Raw genomic sequence first — 22085 nt, 5'->3', positions numbered from 1 at the left:
ACAAAAAGTAAGAAATGGAATGTTCTCCCTAATATGTTGACTCTAGGGAGAAAATGAGGCATAAGAGGAACTCTAGACAAAGAAAGAGAAACTGTAGATCAGCAAATAAGATGACCTAACTGAGCGGGACTAGAGGAATAAAGAGGGACATTCCTTAATGTATATGATGTACATGTACAAACATATCAAAGTCAATCACTAAGTCAAAAGTGAGAAGGAGGGAGGGGGTGGTAATTGAGTAAGGGCTAATTGGGTGATAAGTTTATATATGCCTCTACCACCTTGTACTCCATTAAGATGTATTTTTGATTAGGTTTTTTTAATGCTGAGTTTCTTGAGTTCTCTTTATAGTCTAGATATTAGTCCTCTATTAGAAGAGGAGGTGGCAAAAATCTTCTCCCATTCTGTTGGCTCTCAGTTGAGTTTCTTGATAGCTTCCTTGGCTGTACAGAAGCTCTTCAGTTTCATGCAGTCCCACATATTTGATTTGCCTTTTAGTTTTTTGTGCCTTGGGGGTCTTGTTGAGAAAGTTTTTACCAGTGCCTAAGTATTGCAGTGTTGGATTTATGCCATCTTCAAGGAGCCTCAAGGTCTTTGGTCTAATTTCCAAGTCTTTAATCCATCTTGAAATGACTCTTTTGCAGCATGAGAAAGTGATATTTATTTCCATTTTGCTGCATATGGTTAACCAGTTTTGCAAACACCATTTAATGAAGAGGCCATATTTTTACAGTGTATGTTTTTGGCCCCTTTGTCAAAAATCAGTTGACTATAAGTATGTGGATTTTTTTATTTGTTTATGAGTCTTCTATTCTGTTCTATTGGTCTATGTGTCTGTTTTTGTGCCAGTAACATACTGTTTTTTTTATTACTATGGCTTTGTAATATATTTTAAAATCAGGTATTATGCTTCCTCCTGCATGATTTTTGTTGCTAAGAACTACTTTGGCTATCCTGTGTTCTCTTTTTCTTTTTCTTTTCTTTTTTTTTTTTTTTTTTTTGATGGTACTGGGAATGGAACCCAAGGGCTTTCTACCTCTGGGATATATTCCCAGGCCTATATTTTTTTATATTTTATTTGTAAACAGGGTATCAATAAGTTGCTGAGAGCCTCACTAAGTAGCTGAGGCTGGCTTCAAACCTGTGTGATCCTCCTGTCTCAGCCACCCACGTACTGGGATAATAAGTGTGCGCCACCACACCCAGTTTATTCTGTGTTTTTCAATTAAAAAATGGGCAAGTGAACTAAATTGACACTTCACAAAAGAAGAAATTCAAATGGATGATAAATGCATGAAAAATGCTCAACATCATTAGTAATCAGAGAATTGTAAATCAAAAAAGCCTTGAGATTTTACCTAACTCCAACTAGAATGGCAATTATTCAAAACACAAGCAACAACAAATTCTGGCAAGGATGCAGAGAAGTAGGAACTCTAATACATTGTTGGTGGGACTGAAAATTAGTCCAACTACTTTGAAAAATAGTATGGTGGATCCTCAGAAGAATGGGAATAAACTTTCCACATGTGATCCAGCAATAGAACTTCTGTGTATCTACCCAAAAGAAAAGAAACTAAACTACCAAACTAATGCATGTATACATATGTATGTTCATATCTGCACAATTCACCATTGCCAAACAATGGAAGCAGCCAGGATGTCTATTAACAGATGAATGAGATATGTACACAATGAAATTCTACTCAGCCATAAAGAAAAACACAATTATGTCATTTACAGGGAAATGGATGAAACTGGAGATTATTATGCTAAGTGAGTTTAGTCAATCACAAAATTAATAAATTGGATGCTTTCTCTAATATGTGGAAGCTAGGAAGAAAATGAGTCATAGGAAGAACTCTAGACAAAGAAGGAGATACTGTACATGAGCAAAAAAGGCGACCTACCTAATTGAGGGGATGAAGGGGGGAAGAATCACATCTAAGGATGTGATGTACTTTAATACACATATCAGTGTGCATCTCTAAACTAAACATATGAAGGAGGGATGAGGAGGGAATGGGTCAGGAATTGGGTAAGGGGTAATTGAGTGCTGTGTGCATGTATGCCTCCACCATCTTTCACCCCATTAAGATGTATGACTACAATGCACCAATAAAAAATTTAAAAATAAGTATATAACTTTTAATTTTTGTTGGCTCTATATGAATTTAGTTAACATATTTAGTACATACATACATACATATGATATGCATGTAAAAATTGATGTCCATAGCTGTATATTTTTAGTTGTAATAGACATTGATATAATTTAATTAGATTTAACCATATTTATAATCTAGTTTATTTATATTTATTAAGATAGAATGTAAGGATCTAGGACACATTTATTAGCCCAAATAATATATAATTAGAGCCTATTAACTTTTTAAAATATATTTCAGTGGTTATAACAAATAAATTTTTAAATGCAAAGATAAGGATTTTGTTAGATGATTCTTCTAAACTTATTTTATTTTCAGCATTTCAAAGAATTTTTATGAGAAAGAACTACTTTTTAGAAATTGGTCTGATTTAGTTCATATACACTAACATCAAGATTTCCTGTTCTGCCAGGATATTGCCATGAACTTGCTTTGTGATAAAAGGGAGTCACATTCTGTTTCAGTTTCTTCCTCTATGTGAGAACTAATGCCGTGTAGCTAGTTGACCATTTTTCAGGATTTAGATCAATTGATAAAAAACCTTTCCTAGAGATATGAATCTAAGGTTCCCTAAAAACACTGATATAATAGAACAGAGACATGTTTTTGCACTTTTGTATTATCTGGACCAGACTGAGGCAAACCAGAAGAATTGAAAATACTATTAAATCAATGTTCACACTGTGCCTGAACTGTGGATAAATGAAAACTATTTTTAGCAAGAAAAATATGGCACTTTAGATGAGCCCTTTCTTTAGAAATGGATGTCCCTCCGGTTCACACTGAATTTCACTCAGAAGAGCACAATTTAGAAAACTCTGCAACACAAAGCAATCGGGTAATGTGTAAATTGGCTATTTCCTTTTGGAATCAGAATGCACTTTGGCTTCCCTTAGAACCGGGTAAGAGAAAACCTGCTGAATCTCGACATAAAATCTAAATTGGAAAAACAGAGATCAAGTAACTCATCCACACATGACTGGGCATGTTAAACAGTTCTAATATAACAATCCAACTCTGTTGTATGATAATACCTTATGGTTAAAGTATTTTCAGAAACTTCCCATATCTGTGCCAATGTTCAAAACATATTTTAGTCTTACATACCCAATAACTCCCTTATTAAATAACCACAGTTTTATATGCTTACTGTTTTATTCAGAAGTGTCTCTATTTAACTCTTTCATTTCCTTTTTCTCCTTGCCTCCCCACATCTTCCTGTAGTTTGCTCATTCACCCCTCACTTCCTCTTACTATCCTTCTCATATTCTACTGCTTAAGGATTTTCTGATGCTTGCTGCTATCTCTACCTTTTCTTTCCTTTTCTCCTCATGTTCAATTAACCTATTTTCTTGAAGCATGTTTCTCTTTTTTTCTAATTTCCTCCACTTCTCCTATTTTATTACATGTTACCTTTTAAATGTCTTTATGAGTGCATATGTAAGCATGGCATATTTTTTTGCTTACATTAACAGAATTATAAACACAGGAACCCAAGAAATCTTTTGATCTAGTTTTCTGTGAATTGATAATTTTAAAGTACTCACTTGAAATCCAAATGTATTGTTCTGAGATCCATGCCGTGGCACGCCTGGGTTATCACATGAGGTCCGGGTTGGTTCTAAAGTAAAGATTAAAAACATAATATCCCTTTAAATTTTATAATAGACACATTTATCACATACAAAAATAACTTAAGTAGGATTTAATGGAAGTGATTTGGATAACAATAAAGAATGTTGATATAACAGTATCTCTCCATGAACAAAAGAATGCTCATCTTGATGCAAGAAATACAGCCATTGTGCATGTGGTATACATTATATAATTCTTAAACTTCAATCCCCTCTGATATTAAAAGCACTTGACATTCAACTAACTCTACAGATACAAAGTTGAGGAAAAATATAACCTATGAAAGAAGTACACATGCATAAAACATTTTCTCAAAGACCTGGCTAAGTTATAATTTCAGGTAGGGTAATATTCTATTTCTCTAAAAGAGCAAAAGTTATATTGAGAAGCAAAGATTATTAATTTGGGTTTCACTGACACCTATAAGAAATTTGGCATAAGAATAGTAGGGCAGGTAGTCTCTGTGTTGCTTTATCTCTATGACATACTATTTGGTTGGTTTACCAAATGTCTCAATTAATGTTAGAATTACAGAAACATATTAAAGTCATTTGGAAATCCATATACATTTTTAATATTTCAGAGCAATGTTCATTTCATATGAATATGCCTTATTAGGTCTTACTATAAGTTAAGTAACTGATAGTATTTCATGTCATTATTCTTAATGATTTTCTTTTACATTTTACGGAAATACAACCAAATTATTTCAAGTGTTTCTTTCAGAAGTTTAAGATATTAAAAATAATGATATCTTCTACCAATATATTTATTTTCAGTGCCTTCTAGTTGCTCTATATTTTAAAATTATTTTTCATATTTAGCCAACTGTAGTTTGTAGGGTAAAAAGAACTATATGTCACCACTAGCTATTAATTCAAAATTTACTGAGCATAATCAAACTGTAATTAATATTACCTATGCAGTGAGGTGATGAACCGCTCCAGGTGCCATCTGCTTGGCATAATCTGGTACTAGAGCCCACTAATATGAAGGGAGAGTTGCAGCTGAAGGAAACCTCTGACTGGTAGATGAAGCTTTTGCCTTCTCTCTTTCCTTGGGATGGTATACCTGGGTCACCACAAAACTTTGCTGGAAATAAAAATAAAGACATTTAATACTTAGCAGGGCAAAGAAAATAAAAAACAGGGCAGTTAAAAGAAAATGATGACAACTCATGGTAACATTGTTCCAAAGAGAGATATGATCCATAAAAATCTATTAAAATAAAAATATTTATCATTTCTTAGATGAGGGCTACAAAAATAAATACTGAATAAAATCAGTTTACTATTTAAATGACTAGTCTGATTGAGATATTTTTCTATCTTGGTAGAATACTACCAAAACAGATGTAGAATGTTTTGTATATTTTTTGTGTTACATACACCAGAATAAAACTATGTATCTGTACTTCTGTGCTGAAATGTTGGACTATACCTCCTGTAAAAGTATATGATTCACAGATAGCTCTATCAAAAATAATTAAGCCATGGTGTTCCAGGCTGTACTCTAAAGAATGCACTGCCCTTCTACATATATACAAAAGATATGGCTATATTTTTGGTGTAATATGAACACTTGTAGCTCATATTCTAATATACTATTGTAGTCCTCTTCAAACTCTTGCTTATTATCTTTAAAATAAAAAGGCCATCAGAATCCAAATCCATATAAAAGAAAAAAATTTCAATCTTTTACAATGACTAATAAAAAAAATCAACAAGATTTATAAACAAATTGATTATATTCTTTGATGTAAAACATATTTACTAATTGCAAAAGACAAATGCCATTTTGGGTGGTTTTAGGCATTTGGACATATCAGTAAACATAAGATAAGATTCCTCCTGGTAGGATTTATGTATTTGTGATGGAAGCAAAGAAATAATAAAAAAAGTAAATTAATTAAGAGACAAAGATGGTTATGTGAATAATTCTTATGGGAAAAGATAGTTCAAAGGAGATCAGGACTGTACAATTGTATTGGTGGATAGCAGTAGGCAGAGGTATATTTTTAAACGATGTAGCAAAGCTGTATCTCACTGGGAGAAGATTCTAAGAAAAAATGTGTTCAGCCATGCTGATATTCCAAGGAACAGCATTCCATTGAAAGAAGACAGAATTCCCAAATTCTGTGCTAGAGCACACCCAGCACACAGGAAGAACAAGGAGGGTAAAGTGACTGCAGCAGAATGAGAACCCAGAAGTGTCATAGGGGACAAGATCAAGGGGCCCCAGACCTTGTAGACAACCCAGGCAAATATCTATCAATGATAAGAATATACAATATAAAATGTCAAGAAGCACATGTATTCTCTCATATGTGGAACCTAAATAAATAAGAATCAAAAGGTATATCATATAAATAAGGAGAAAGAACAGTAGAAGAGTGGAAATGGGTGGGGGGAGGCAGGCGTGAAAGGGAAAAAGTAGGATTGATAACAATTCAAATGATGGCATGTTCATCTATTAAGGTATCACTACCAATCTCAGTAATATGTAGGGGGAGGCATAAAAGGGGAAAAAAATCACCAAGTATTGTATGCATGTATGTTTGAACCACTTTGGATCTCACTAAGATATTACAATGCACTAATAAAATATAAAAAGTGACCATATATTTTTGGACTTATGGCAGATAAAACCCAGTGTATTGAACGAGTTGGTCAAGGAAAGAGTGGCAGAGAGAGAGAATTAACAAAGGAAATACTTTCATCAATATTATGTACTTATATGTGAATACAAATGCCAATCTTAATATCATGTATGGGGGCAGTGGTGGGGGTTCCTGGGGAAAACTTAACTGCTGTGTGCATATATGTCACTAACACTATTTACTACATGTGATATGAGACTATAAGACTAAAATGTACTATAATGTAAGACTATAATGTCGTAACAGAAGTATTAAAAAAAGGGCGATCTTCCTTGAAATTCAAGATTTTAGGACAATCTTTAAAAAATAGACTTAAAAGTAATATTGAGTAGATATCATAGTAAAATAGAAGAAATTTGTCAGAGTATAGTAATATAGGCCAATTAACACAATATTTGTGGCTTACTGTGTTTTTTTTTTTAACGTTCACCATCTCTAGATATTATAACCCTTACTGCTGTGTGGCATCTAAGCCCTTCTAGCAACATAACCACAAACCCCAAAGACATTTTCTTATTTAACCTCATGTATCTAACATATTTTGAATTCAATGTATTTTTTCTCAATGAATATCAGCAACAGACATTTCAGCTTAAGCAATTGTTTCTAACATGAAGTTATTTTATAATCTATTTCTGAAGTGTTTTGGTTTCACATTTCTGGCGAGTCAAACTCAGAATCCTGTCTTTGAGCAACAAGTAAAAATAAAAGAGGGAGACACAACCATAAAGCTCCTCAATCTCCCTGCTGTTATTCCATCTGCTTCTTACCTGGGATTTTCATGTGGTAAACCAAATAGTCCATTGATGATGAGTTTGGAGGCATTAAATATGTAAGTATGTCCATATCACATGCTACAATAATTTATTTCTAACCAATATGATCTTTTGTTTTATATTCTTACAAATTAACCCTAAAGTAACATGTCTTGTGTACACGGTCTAGAGTACTTTTTCTAAAAGGTAATACTTAATTTCTATGCTTTCCCTGGTCATTTTAGATGTACAAAAACAATTATCACCAATTATAACAAAATAACTTGATGTGTGTGAGTGATCATGTGGAAGTGACATGGATGTTTTGCAAAAAACTTTCTGGATACTTTAAAAAGTAATCAAATGAGATATGTTGTCTAGGAATAAAAATAAATACCAGCAAAAGAGTTCATCTTTAAGAGTGTCTCTTCTTTGAAGAAAGATTTTTAAAAGTAAGAAAAGCTTATAAGCAAAACAGTTTTGACAAAAATGTGAATTAGCCTAGAGAGAATATAATGGCTAGAGTATAGGCAGATTCACATTTGTAAATCAAGGCTTTTTTATTTGAATTTTAATTAGGCCTTGGAGGGAACTTAACAACTTCCTATTTATTCTGGCAAATTTGAACATTTTAAGTAACAATTGTTACCTTAATGAATACTTTTAAATACGGAAACTATACGTACGCAAGCACTGTGGTACTTCACCACTCCAGGTACCATTCCCGACACAGGTCAAAACAGCAGGAAAGGATAGTTCATATCCTGGTGAACAGATGTAGCTAATACTAAAGCCCCAGTCGAAATTTGTTCCTTCCAGTCTTCCATTAGAGATCTGGGGAGGAGCTGGGCAGGTAACAGCTGCAATTACATTAAAAGTGATTAGACACAGCTGTTGAAAGATCCTGGGTGTAAAAAATAAATAACATTAGAAGAAGCATATGTGCTAATTTAACCTTTTGGAGGACAATGCATTGTGACATGTTTTATTCTCTTGGTAGTATTCCTGAAGCATCCCTGAAATTAATTCTCTACCATGCTACTTTCCTTTGGCAACTTAATGGCTACTGGTTGTCAGAGATTCTTTTACAAAATAGCAAGCTGCCTAACATCTGAGGGAAGGCAAACACAGGGTGACCTTCTATCCAGTATACTGTAACAGATAAATTATTATTATTATATAAATTTATTTTCCAACGACTTTAAAATAGCCTGAGGATCTTTGGCTATGTATAGTATCAGCATGTTAACTAAGGAATTTGGGGATAGTTGTGTAGTGCTTTTGAAAACACACATCATGTGTCTGATTATAGTAGCCAATGTGGTTCTCATAATCAATTAGTTTCATAAACTGAAACCTATTCATATGATTGTAAATGCATTTTTAAATTTGTGTGTGTGTATGTGTGTGTGTATATACTAGTAGAGAGTAAACCCAGAGGCATTTTACTTTGCAGCTATACCCTCAGTTCTAGTATTACTATTTCTATTATTATTATTACTACTATTACTACTGAAACCGATTCTGAAGAGGTTGTTGAAAGTCTTGCTAAATTGCTGAGGTTGGTTTTGATCCTGCAATTCTCCTGTTTCAGGTTCCCAAGTACTAGGATTATAGCATGCACCACCATACCTGGGTTCACTTTTAAATGAAAATGTGTGTGTGCATGTGTGTGTGTGTGTGTGTACATATGCATACACACACACACACATACACACACACACATATATATATATATATATATATATATATATATATACTGCACTTAAATCTAGATATTGATTTTAAATTGTTTTAAGTTGTCCTCATGTGATGAGAGTTTGGATCAGGTAACAGATGAAAGAGAAAAAAGGAGAGATACCAACTGTAAAGTCTTAAACGAGAATCAACTGTATTATGATGGCTAACAGTATACATGAATTTTTGGAGTTTTTTAACATTACAAATATCAGTATGAATTAGTGAATGTAAAATAACTTCTAAAATATAAAATGTTCATATATTCTACATTATATGCTAACTGCATATATATAATTATTTAATTCAGAAACTGAACAATCCAGAAAAAAAGGCAAACACATTGGAACTGTTATTTTTGTTAAAGAATACATAAGGAAGATATTTTTATAAAATCAGTTTACAAATAGATACAAAGATGGATGTGTGAGAAATCTCAGTTATTAAATAAAATGATTACAAAACAATATAAATTGACATTGCATCTACAGTACATTCCATAAGTAATCACAAACATTGGTAGAAACATTTTAAAATATTTCCAATGGAAAAAAAAACAGCACACAATAGAAAGACTATGCATCTACAGACTACTAGAATAATGCTATATTTAATTCTTTGAAGTAAAAACTTTTCTCTTTGTTTAAGTAAAATTATAGCTCTATAACTAGGGATAGGTGTTCTCAAATTAGAGAAAGATTTTTATCCATCCTTGAGTGACTTGACACAAGTAGCTTACCAAATGATAATCAGAGTTACATGATTTTTAAAATATTCACCAATAAATATAGCAATGATGATTATATGTCAGACCACATTCTATTTGTGTCCTTTCTGTAGCATTAAATCTCATTGTTATTATTCACAATAAGATATAATTTTGGATCAAAACATAATTTTTAAATTCTGCATATTACAATAGAGATTTTAAGAAACCCCATCAGCCATTTTTCAGTATTAAAAAAGCAATATAACTAAGAATTAAAATATACATATTTAAATATACTTTAAACTTATATGCAAAAATAAGGACCTATGTTATTGCAGTCAACACTTGATAATGTTGATGAATTTTTATCATACCTCGACACGTTGGCATCAGTCCACTCCATGTGCCATTAGTGGTGCAAGTCCTGACTTGGGAACCATTCAATTCCATGGCATAGCCCGGCTGGCACATGTAAGAAACATTTTGTCCAACCACATAATCATCTCCATATCTCAGTCCGTTGGCTGGTATACCTGGGTCTCCACAACTGATGACTATCAGTATTAGATTAGAAGAACAGATGGTTAATCTGGCATGTATTTAACAGACAGGAGTAGTAAGCATATGGTATACTTAATATATAAGTGGAGAAAATTAGGTATTGTGTTCATTTTTAATCATAAAATATAAGCTTATTCAAATCACATACTGACATTTCTTGATTATGATCAGTTATTCTTATTACAAATTCTACACAGGTGGTTCAGAAACTGTCATTTAGACCCATAAAGGACTAGGTTAATATGCTGCTACATCAGAGAACTCTGATTCAGTAATCTCTTTTAGCCTGTATTATGTGACCATGAGTCACATTTCTAAAATAACACTTGAAGTCAGTATTTTTATAATGACTACTGGAATATTATTTTTTGTACATATGGTAGTATAAATTGAGCCCCAGAATCTTGAAGCCAGACCCCCAATCCTTTTTAGTCTTCATTTTGAGACAGGCTCTCACTAGGTTGCTGAAAATCTCACTACATTGCTGAGGCTGTCCTTGAACTTAGATTTTCCTGTCTCACCCTTCCAAGTATTGGGATTGCAGACATTTACCATCATGCCTGCTTATTTCAATTTTCATCAGGTTCTCTGGACCAAGAACACATTTTCTGTGTAGCATCACTCAACTGAATGTGGCAGTAGTTTTTAATTAAAACAATGCTAAGTCCAAAAGGAATAATACTACTGAATAAATAAAGTATAAAATGTGAATTTAACACAATCAGGGTAGTAATTCTGATCTGGGGGTGTAGTGCAAAAGTTAACTCTCATAGTGGGTGGTGGAAAAGTCACTTTCCCATTTCCAGCTGCTATTAAGTCAGGCAGAACAAAATCCTTAAGAAATTGCACGTTCATTCTTCAAATGCACTTGTACTCTGGATTGGGCTTGGCTGTGAAGTCATTCCCATCCAAATCTTTGCATAATACTTGATAGTGCTGTCAGCCTAGATCAGAGACAGCCATTGCTTTGCTTTGCCCAGAACATCATAAATATATCATTTCTGACCCTCATTATTTGCATTTAATCTTTGTAACGAATGTAGAACAACAGTGCCATATGGCTTTTCTTCTACTGGTGACATGTCAACTAGCTCTGTGAAAGTTGTCAGCACTCCCAAAGTAGGAATGGGATAGGGGAAAACAGGCCAAGGCAGGGGCATTGGGCTGAGGAGAGCAAAAGGCCTAGAACACTACCCAAGAGCACAGGAAGGCAAAATGCTCAGGACCAGAGACTTCAAGCCCTTATCTAGTGCCCCAGTACAAAACATTTCAGTGACAAAACACAAATTCCAAGATAAAATTGATAAAGACACCAAAAACACACTTTGGAGTGAAGACAGTCTCTATCTTTATCTATCGATATCTATCTATCTATCTATCTACCTATTTATTTTGTGTGTGACATTAGGGATTGAACCCCAGGGGGTGTTCTACTTCTAAGTGACAACCCCACCCCTTTTTACTCTTTTTTTTTCCTTTTTAACAGCACTCCACTAGGCTACAGAGAGTCTCACTAAGTTTCTAAGACTGGTCTCAAACTTGGGAGCCTCCTTTTTTAAACTTCTCAAGAACTGAAATTATATGCATGTACCACCACTCCTGGCTGAAAAGATAGACTGTTAAACAAAAAGTGTAAGAAAAACTGGATTCTCCACAAAACTTATCCTCCATAAAAGTCAACTCATAAGGGATCAAAGACCTAGGACCTAGGAATTAGACCAGAAACTACAATTAATAGAAGAAAACAAAGGACCAACTTTCCAACATGTAGGTTCAGTCAATGAACCTCAGTAGAATCCTTGTTGCTCAGGGGATGACATCAAATTAAAAAGCTACATAGCAAAGAAAGCAAATAAGGCTGGGAAGTGAGCCTATAGAATTGGAAAAAGTCTTTGCCACCTATTCTTTGACAAATAATTAATATCCAGAATTTAGGAAGAACTCAAAAAACTTAAATCCAAAAAAATTGCAAATTAATTGAATAGACACTTCTCAAAAGACAGTGGCCAACAAATATTATTTTTTAATATTCAGCATCTCTAGCAATCAGGAAAATTCAAATCAAAACCACACTAAGATTTCATCTTTCTCTAGATAGAATGACAATTGTCAAGAAGACAAATAATAAGCCAGGTGGTATGGTGGCACATGCCTGTAATCTCAGTACTTTAGAGACTGAGAATGGATGATCACAGGTTTGAGGCCAATCTTAGTAACTGAATGAGTTGCTTATCAACTTAGCAAAACCCTTTTTCAAAATAAAAAGGGTTGGGGGTATAGCTCCAAGCTAGAATGTCCCTGAGTTCAATCTCTAGTAGAAACAATAAAATAAAAAATAAGTATACATAATAATAAGTGCTGAACACGATGTGTTAAAAAACAAACGGCACACTGTAGGTTGAATTGTAAATTAGCATAACTGCTTTGGAAATCTGGATGGAGTTTCCTCGAAAGTGTAGGAATGGAAACAACATATGGCTTTGCTATATCACTTCTCATTATTTATCCAAATAAAAGTTAGAATGGTGTAATGATACATGCATACTACCCATGTTTACAGTAGTGCAGTTCACAATAGCCAAGTTATGGAACCAGTCAGGTGTCTGTCAGTAGATGAATGGATTAAAGGAATGTGGTACATATAGCGAAACCGAATTGAATTCTGTCATAAGAACAAAATTAGGTTATTTGTAGAAAAATGAAAGGAACCAGAGAGCATTATGTTAAAGAAAATAAGCCTGACTCAGAATGAGAAGGACTGTAAGTTCTCTTCCATATGTAGAAGCTAGAGAAAAGAAAGAAGAAAAGGGGGGACTCCTGAAAATAAAAGGGAGATTGTAGAGTAGAGGAAAGGAACCCAGGCAAGTAAGGAGGGGAGAAAAAGGGTGGTACTAACAAATGAAATTGACCAAATTCTGTTCTTTATGTACAAATATGTAACAAGAAATAACCCTACTATGATAATTATAATACAGCAATAATCTTTAAGAAAATTGGGATAGCCATCAAAGAGCATTAAGCTCTAAGCACAGGATCTTTGCAAGCATGGCATTCTTATTATCTTCTATGGTCTCATGTATATGAATGTGGTTGCATATATAATATAATGATTTACTTAAGATGCCACCTAAACACTTTCAAGACTTGAGATATCATAGAAAATTTAAATAACACAAAACAGAACTTAAGAATTAAATATAACAAAGAATATATATATGTATATACACAGTACTCTGTGTGTGTATATATACATATATGTACATATGTACATATATATACATATATACATATATACATATATGTGTATATACGTATATATGTGTATATATGTGTATATATATACGTATATACGTATATATGTGTATATATATGTGTATATATATACATATATATATACACACACACAGTACTGTTTTGATTCACCAGATTTAAGTAAGATTTGGTCAATGATTTGGCTAAAAGCTCTCTCTCAGTCAGCTAAGAAAAAAATTATGTTTTCTATTTACTGGAGATTAATAAATAAAAATACTTTCCTTTTAATATACTGAAACATTTTGTCCTTTATCAGGTATATAATTTCCCCAAGTAATCCTTAATTATTCTTTCTCTCTGTCCTAACTTTTTGTTACTATTTCCAGGCATTCATAAGTCCAAGTTAAAGACCAAGAATGAGTCAAAGCATGGAACATTTAATAGTTTTTCAATTAAGTTGTATTTATTAATTTTTATTAATATCTATACATGTAATTTTTAATATTATAATCTGTTGAGCCTAAGAAAATTTAATATTATGGCATTTAACTGAAAGAATAATATTTGGGGCACTCCATCGGATAATAATTGAAGCCCTCATGACAGTATGCTGAAATCAAACTTATTGAGTATGTATGTATGTATGTATGTATGTATGTATGTATGTATTTAATTTGGGATTTGAGGATTGACCCCAGGGGCATTCTACCTCTGAGCTATGCCTTCAACCTTTTTAAATTCTGAAACAGGGCTTTGTTAAATTGCTGAGGATCTTCCTAAAATGCTGAGGTTGTCCTTGTACCTATGAACCTCCTGTCAGCCTCCAGAAGATTGATATTTGCTCAGCTCTTATTGAAGTCTTTCTATTTGACTTATCTTAGAGCTTGTATACAGGAATATTTTTATTCCTGTGATCATTGTTACAAAAATAATTTTTAAATGATACAACATATTTTTTTACCAAAAGGATACTTTTTTGTAGTTCACAAGTTACAACCACATGAAAATGACTATAAACCATTAAATTTAGTTTAATATTATTTCAATTTAAGGTACCTTATATTTTAAACCTATATTTCTAATTAAGAGAAGGCCAAAAGCATCTATAAATTGTTATATTCTGCACCCCCACCCAGTGCCATTACAGATCAAATTTGAATCTTGGGAAAAAAGAAGAACCAACTGTCTGGTAGGGGCCACGAGCTGAGATGCATCATCAGAGGAAAGGACAGAGGGCTTATTTGGCAGAGGAACGAAGAAAGAGCCGTGCAATTGCGGCAGCACTGTGAATGGAATATCTGACAATGTAAGCTTCAGAAGGATTCGTTTAGTGACTTCCTAATGAAGCAAAGGCCAGTCAAAGAGGCAGTTTCCAATGGCAACAGTTTTTGTAAATAGCACCTGCTCTGCAAGTCAGTTCATTTACTACCAGCTTGTTTTCAGTAACCAAAAGTTGCTTTGGGGTTTTTTTCAGGCAAAACTTTAGAATAGTTTTAAAACTATTTAAAATCTTGAAGACATAAGTGCATAGCAATATAGTTCTGTAGTTTATTTTTAGAAAATGTTCTAAGATCACCAAAACCCCTAAATATACATCACATACACATAGACACACATACAGGCATGTATAAACACACACACACACACACACACACACACACACACACATCAATAAATTCCATGAAGACAAATATTTTGTCTCCTTATATGGTGTATTTTGACAGCCTAGTCTAGTGCATGACTTATCATCAGAGATTAAATATTTGTTTAAGGAATAAGTAAGTTCTTCCTTATGGTTGAGTAAAACTCTATTGCAGGTGTATACCACATTTTCTTTATCCATTCATCTGTTGAAGAACATCTAAACAACGTCCATAGCTTGGCTATTGTCAACTGTGCTGCTTATGCACATTACCCCATTGTTTTCCTATTGCAGACAACACAGCCATGAAGATGCTGACTGGGCCATCCATTACACACTGGCTTTGCCAGACGTCCACCATGGAGATCAAAACAGAGACATACTGTAGCAGAATAAAGTCCCAGAAGAATGGTCTAACAATTCTTCTCATGATGCTTCTGAATTTTCAGTTCAATAGTTGATTGCTTTTTAAATTTCAGAAAGCGTTTCTAACCTTAACCTTTGCACTAATTATATTTGAGATACTGTAGGGTTCAGCAGGATCCCTGGCATCTACCTACTGGATTCCAATAACAAAACTTGGCCTTGTACTGTGACAACTTAAAATGTTTCTAGATATTGCCAAGTGTCCCATAAGAAGGAAAATAGCCCCTGGTTGAGAGCCACTGCACTGAGGGATGGCTCTCCCACCTAGAGGAGATGGAAATTCATACTTAGCTTCACTTTACCCAATTTCACCTATGGATTATCTCCTAGCCTTTTCTTATGTGAGACTGGCCCCCTCAGAGAACCTATCCTGTATAAGAAAAAAATTTAAGAATTATCAGATTTGTGACAAAATTAAGTAAAGGCCATTTCTGTGCTGGTTAGCTGAAACAAAATGCTTTAAACTCCCTTTTCATGAACCTGGTTAAGTAGAATGTCCCTGGTCAAATAAATAAAGTCTGTTAGATGCAGAGAGGTGGACAGTGATCATTTTGGAAGCAGAAACTGTAATTGGTAAAAATGGAGGGAACAAAAAACATCCATGCAAGCCAATAAGCACATTTTGCTTTAGACCTGAAAGTGAATTTTTGTTCCACTTTACAGCCTGCCCTAGCACAGGTATGACTTCTTCCTAAAACACAATGTGTTCGGGTACACCACAGATTCTAGGCACCAGTAGTAGGCCTGCCTGGTAAACATGGAAAGGTATGGATGCCATATAACTAAATACCAAGTGTACTTGTTGCTGGAAATTTTTTAAAAATATTTTTGAAGAAATAATTACTTGTGCTTAGTTTTTAATCTTGACTCTCGATCAGAATGCTGCAGAAAATAACCTTGCCAAATTTTAATTATCAGTTTTATTGATTTTTATGTTTTAATTGAGATCGTATGAATTCAGCCAGATCTCTTCTGTCAATAATTATATATATTATTCAACAGTAAATCAGCTCATATCCTCTTACTCATCAAATCAAAATATATCATCTCTAGCAAGATAAGCTGGTTCCCTACAGGTTTATTATTGACTTACATTATATTTGCATTTTGCATTTGACAAACCAAAATATCATTAGTAAGGTAACTAGAGGAAATTGTGATGTTACGCTAGAAAAAACTGTCAAGCAAAATACATTTTTATAAGTGATCATTTCAGTAAGAAATGATATATTGCTGTAGAACTTAAATTAGGAATTGCAGAGAAAAAGAAAATTAGAAAATGTATATAAAGATAGGCTATAAATTAATGAGACTCTTCCATAAACTTTGTAGCATTGTCCTATCATCGTATCTTGTCATCTATACTTCACCATTCCAGTGAAAACAGTGAATAGAGCAAGAAAACAAAAGAGAAGAAAAGCACAGAGGGAAGAAAAGTAACTACTTATTGAATCAGACAGACTCAGGTTAATTTTAGGTTCTACATTTACTATATTACCACGAGAAAGAGAGTTGTTTTCTAAGATACTATTGCTTTCACTGTGAAAAGGAAATAAAAATAGTATATATCTCACAAATTTCTTGTGATTATTAGAAAATTATATAAACCATTGAGAGCAAGTCTTAATAAATGATAAACATTTTATGAGAAACATTATATTTTAGTAGAATTAGTAAGAATTCGAAATGAAAAAAAGAAAAAAAATTATTTGGCACTACTTAAGTATTTGGGACCTCACAAAATTCATCTTGAAACCTAACTCCTCAATGCAATAATATTTATAAAAAGAGCCTCCTTTAGGAAATGATTGCCACAAGGGCTCTGGCTACTCAATGAGATTAAAGCCTTACAAAAGGTCTAGAGGGAACTTTCATGGGCCTTTTTGCTTTTCTGCCTTCTAAAAACTGTGAGAACACAGCAACAATAATACCAAAGTTTACCTTAGAAGCAGAAATTAGACCCCACCAGACATAGAATTTACTGACATGATGATTTCGGATTATCTAGTCTCTAGAACTGAATGAAATAAGTTTCTGTTCTTTATAAATTACCCAGTCTCAGATATTTTGTTATAGCATCACTAACAGGATTTCTTTATATATTTGATATATTAATAACAAGTTTTTCCTGAATTGAGTGATTTTTTAACTTGACTAAAAATTTTTATGGAAAAATGAAGACCAGTTCCGGGAAGATGGCGACCGAGAAAAGTGGGGTTTAAGAGCCCTGCTAACAACCAATCTCTATTACCACAAAATCAGTGCCTTTCATAGCCAGAAAGCACCATCACCAGAGAAACAAACAAAAAAAAATCACCAGGCTCCAGAGAGGAGGGGAACCCAGAACGGAGCTCAGAGCCACAGAGGAGATACACCGGCCTCACGGCCAAGGAAGCGGCAGCAGTGCCTTACTGCCAGCGGCAGCGGCGAATTCACCGGATGGCACCAGACCAACGCACTCAACAGCCCACCAGGCTCCAGAGAGGAGTGGCGGAAGCGAGCCGAGGTGAGCCGATGCGGATCAGCTGGGTGGGATTCGGCAGATTTTTCGGCACAGGGAGTGTCTAAAGCTCCCAGTGGCTGGGCTCAGCACACCCTGCAGGGACTCAGAGCGGAGCTCAAAATCAGAGAAGAAATACGCCAGCCTCACGGCCGAGGGCGTGGCAGCAGCACCATACTGCCACCTGCGGCAGCAGCAGTGAATTCACTGAGTCCACTACAGCTCCATCTGCATATTCAACAACAGTGAGTCAAATTGCGGGCCCCAGAGGAGAAATCCCAGTACTGACTCCCAGGGACTTGACCCAGTGGGGGAGTGGTGGTGGCAGAGATATCACACCATAGGAAAATGCCCAACCTGGCACCCCCCATGGTCTAAAGCAGCCTCTATTGACTCCCTGGGTCTGAGACTCTGCGATATAACTCAGTAAAGGAGTAGTATGGACTGAGATACCACAGACTCGAGACCCAGAACACCTTAAGTGAAGTCATAGTGACCCAAGGGAAGAACCCAGAGAAGGCACAAACTTCCGAAATCATGGGAAATAGGAATAAAAATGGAGCAATGAATACCCACAACCCCACAACATCAGAACCCGATAAAAGAGAAATTCAGAGATTTCTAGAAGATCAAATCAGGAAAATAACTGTGGAAATAATAGAGGTGTTTTGAAAAGAATTCAGAGAGAGCCAAAAAGAGATAAAGGATGCAATTAATGAAGTAAAGGCCTCAATTCAAAGTACAAACAACTGATTAGACCACATGGAGAATAGAATCTCGCTCTTAGAAGATGAGCAATCCAAAAATGAACGCATAGTTTCTAATCTAGAAAAAAATATCCGACAGCAGGAATCTGACATTGAAGAAATATGGGCCCATTTTAAGAGAGCTAACCTAAGAATAATTGGAATAGAGGAGGGAAAAGAAGGTGAAACCAAAGGGATCAACAATCTGTTCAAGGAAGTAATAGAAGAAAATTTTCCAAACGTAGACCAAGAGGTCGATACACAGGTCCAGGAAACTTATAGAACTTCCTTTAGACAGGATCGGAGAAGAGGATCCCCACGCCACATAATTGTCAAAATGACCAATGTGGAACAAAAGCAAAAAGCAAAGGCAACAAAACCAAAGGGCCAAGTGACATTCAGAGGCAAACCAATTAGAATCACTTCAGACTTCCCAAACCAAGTCATGAGAGCCAGAAGGGCTTGGAGTAACATATTCCAAACTCTGAAAGAAAACAAGTTCCAGCCAAAAATTTCCTACCCAGCAAAACGTTCTATCAAATTAGATGGAGAAATAAGAAGCTTCCATGACAAACAGAAACTGAAGGAATTTATGCCTTCAAAACCAGCACTAGAGAAAATACTCAAAGAGATTAACTACAAAGAAGAAATAGGTAACACACACCAGAACCAGAGAAACAAGATTTTCCATCCAACATACAACTAAGATTAGTTATCTGTGGAGATTCATTATTTATGTTAGTCTTATACCTATCTCTAAATTGTATTGTTTGCTTTAATTGTTGCTAATTTTTAGGATTTCTAGTTGGAATATTAATATACCTTCAGATATATAGCATTTGGAAATATTTTATCCCATTCTATCAGTAACTTTTAACTCTGTTTACATTGTCTTTGGATATACAATATTTTATTTTTTAGGGAGTTTGTATACCCTTCTGTTGCCTGTGCCATTGAAATCATATCCAAGAAATCACTGCCAATTTCAATGCTGTGAGGTTTTATGACCCAGATTTTCTTCTAAAAGTTTATAGTCTTAAGATTTATATTTAGGTCTTTTATCTATTTTGAGTTAATATTTGTATATGGGATTAGGTAAGGTCCAATTTTATTCTTTTTCATGTAATTATTATTTTTCAACAATATTTAGTTAAAAGATTAGTATTTCCTCCACCAAATATTCGTGGAAACCTTGTCAAAAATAACTTGACAATATATGGAAGAATTTATCTCTAGGCTTTTATTTAACTCCAATGGTTTATATATCTGCCTTTATAACAGTACTACACTCTTTCAATTATTGTAGCTGAAATGGTTTGAAATCAGAAAATATATATCTTCTAGCTTTGTTCTTTTTCGAGATCATTTTGGGTATCTGGAGTCCATATTCCATATTAGGATAGATTTTTTTTTCTGAAAAATAAATATATAAATATATGATAGTTTCACCTAAAAAAAGGAAAAAAATATTCTCTGGTAAGAAAGAAAGCAAAAAGAAATATTGAAATATTATCTTTAAGTCATCAAAAGGTTGGTATCAGACAAACGAAACTGTTATGTGAGATTATCATTTTTAATTTTGGATAAACTGCTATAATACTAGATGTCAACCACTAAGCCAAGCATGGGAAGGAGGGATGGGGAGGGAATGGGCTGGGGATCGGGTGGGGGCTGATTGGGCGAAGTGTGCTTGTATGTCTACAAAAGTTGTTTTGTATCCCACTATGATGTATGAATACAGTGCACCAATAAAAAATTTTAAAATAGAAAAAAAAGAAAAATGAACCACTCAATAAAAGCCAATCGATAACTTTCAATCACAGGAATTGAGGTGTTTGTTTATTCTTACTAAATTTGGAAAACATCTAAAACTAGAAGACTGAATTATTGATTCATGAACAAATAAAATAATTATTCATTGTGAAAAAATGCATATATTAATCAGCAGACTTCTTTTACTCTATCTTCATTACAAAACAATCCCCAAAAACTAGTGTTGTGCTATACCCTAAAGAGTCTGTGAGATAAACAGACTCAGTTCCTCAACCTCTATAGAGTTTGCAGCTAAATAGCACAGGTAATTGACAGAGTGGTTATATAGTACTTATATGACAATTAATGAAAATATATGAAGAGGAAATATACTGACAATGCTTTCTACCAGACATGTTGTTGGAGCTAATACTTAAAGGTAACTAAGAGTTTTTAAGGCTCCTATGGAATTGTGTAGAACAGAAACAGTAAAGCATTGATTAATGCAAGATTGCTTCATGTTGCAAAAATGAATAATTTTTCAAGCAAATTGGAGGACTTTTGCTTTTGAGCTAGGAGTGTGTCAACAGATGAATGGATAAAGAAAATGTGGTATATACACACAAAGAAATTTTACTCAGCCATAAAGAAAAGTAACATTATGTCATTTTCAAGAAAATAAGTGGAACTAGAGAACATTATCCTAAATGAATTCAGCCAGTCTCAGAATGTCAAGGGCAATATATTTTCTCTTCTATGTGGAAGCTAGAGAGAAAATAGAAAAGAAAAGAGACTTCATGATAATTAGACAGAGCAGGAGAAATAGTAGAAAGGGATTGGGTAGGGAGGTGGGGAGGAAGAAATAAAGGCTTGGGGGAAGCAAACAGACCTACTTATGTATAAAACAGACCTCTTTTGTATAAAAGATGTCAGTCCTGAATTTATTAGCATTTATTGCCAGGAAGAAATGGGCTGGTGGAATGTGGTTAGGAGGGAAATACACCAAGAAAGGTTGTATACATATAGGAATATATCACTTTGAATCTCACTAGGGTATATGATTATATTGCACCAATAAAATTCTATAAAAAATAAAAACACTAAGAATAATGTGAGAAAAACAGATCTGAAAGCAATGACACAAAGCGAAAAAGCTCCATGATCTTTAAGTGATGGGGGGAGGGGTTTGCTTTGTGCTGTGATTGCCCTATCTTCCTGCCTCAGGAAAGGTTCTGGGTTGTGGCAGAAGGAAGAGGGACCATGTGGAGGCTAGCAAATGCTAAAGTGAGAAAATGGGTCTTAAAGTCATGAGAGAACCATGCGTAAAAAGTGTTGAGACAGAGTAGCAGAAAAAAAAAAAAACATTCACAAAGAAAAATCTCTGGAAAGGTAGAGAGAAAACTCGTCCAGGGATCCGCAGCAGGATACTGACCTGTTTGTAAGAAAACTACCCAAGGTGGGACAGTACCAATTTTTTTTTCTGCCTCACACAGGCAAGCCTCTCTCTCTATCAATGTTCCACACCACAGTGGCACATTTGTTA

The 22085-nt window shown here is 34.3% G+C and overlaps 1 protein-coding gene across 3 annotated transcripts in view; it reads right to left on the bottom strand.

Annotated features, from left to right (window-relative positions):
- Positions 1-22085, bottom strand: part of CSMD3 (CUB and Sushi multiple domains 3) — a gene marked incomplete at both ends in the record, with an annotated part of 1156743 nt that overhangs the window by 33715 nt on the left and 1100943 nt on the right. For all 3 annotated transcript variants that reach the window (XM_080694904.1, XM_080694905.1, XM_080694906.1), the window contains 4 exons: positions 3716-3789; positions 4722-4895; positions 7904-8077; positions 10038-10217. In XM_080694904.1, the coding sequence (XP_080551030.1) occupies positions 3716-3789; positions 4722-4895; positions 7904-8077; positions 10038-10217 (602 nt within the window). The remainder of the gene's footprint in view (positions 1-3715; positions 3790-4721; positions 4896-7903; positions 8078-10037; positions 10218-22085) is intronic.

Source organism: Muscardinus avellanarius (genome assembly GCF_963383645.1).
Source record: "Muscardinus avellanarius genome assembly, chromosome: 4".
Lineage (NCBI taxonomy): Eukaryota > Metazoa > Chordata > Mammalia > Rodentia > Gliridae > Muscardinus > Muscardinus avellanarius.
The sequence above is the reverse complement of the archived record's forward strand: the minus strand, read 5'-3'. Positions and strand labels throughout refer to the sequence as shown.